This window comes from Penaeus monodon, chromosome 33, assembly GCF_015228065.2.
Source record: "Penaeus monodon isolate SGIC_2016 chromosome 33, NSTDA_Pmon_1, whole genome shotgun sequence".
Classification (NCBI taxonomy): Eukaryota; Metazoa; Arthropoda; class Malacostraca; order Decapoda; family Penaeidae; genus Penaeus; species Penaeus monodon.
Window position 1 is genome coordinate 16,655,999 of NC_051418.1, and position 458 is coordinate 16,656,456.

The window sequence follows — 458 nt, forward strand, 5'->3', positions numbered from 1 at the left end:
GACAGATAGATCTGTATAGATATAATTCTTTACTCATCCCTATTCCTACATCCGCCACAGTCCCACAACCTAGACCTAAAAGAATCAACGAAGACGCTCTTCCCGTTACAGCCCACCTCCCTCCGGACACGAGGCCCTCTCCACCGCACACCTTCTCCCACGCCCATTCGCCGGCGCCTCCGCACTTACTCCTCCCCGAGGCTCATCCCATGCAGCAGCACAAACGCGATGAGGGAGAGCACCGGCAGACACTTGATCACCATGGCGAATATGGACGGCTGCTCCACCGGGATGAACAGCACGAAGTAAATGGCCACAGTCTTGAAGAACGGCACCAGCTTGGGCCCCACGCTCTTCAACTGCAACGGAAATCGGACGTTGTACAGAGTGGAAAATTAATTACTTACAACATGTATGCAATACACCTCCATTCATTTATGTATCACATGTACATCACC

At 52.0% G+C, this 458-nt stretch overlaps 1 protein-coding gene across 1 annotated transcript in view; it reads right to left on the bottom strand.

Annotated features, from left to right (window-relative positions):
- Positions 1–458, bottom strand: part of LOC119594093 (lysoplasmalogenase-like protein TMEM86A) — a 46,013-nt gene that overhangs the window by 1,937 nt on the left and 43,618 nt on the right. The window contains exon 2 of the mRNA XM_037943148.1: positions 190–359. Within this exon, the coding sequence (XP_037799076.1) occupies positions 190–359 (170 nt within the window). The remainder of the gene's footprint in view (positions 1–189; positions 360–458) is intronic.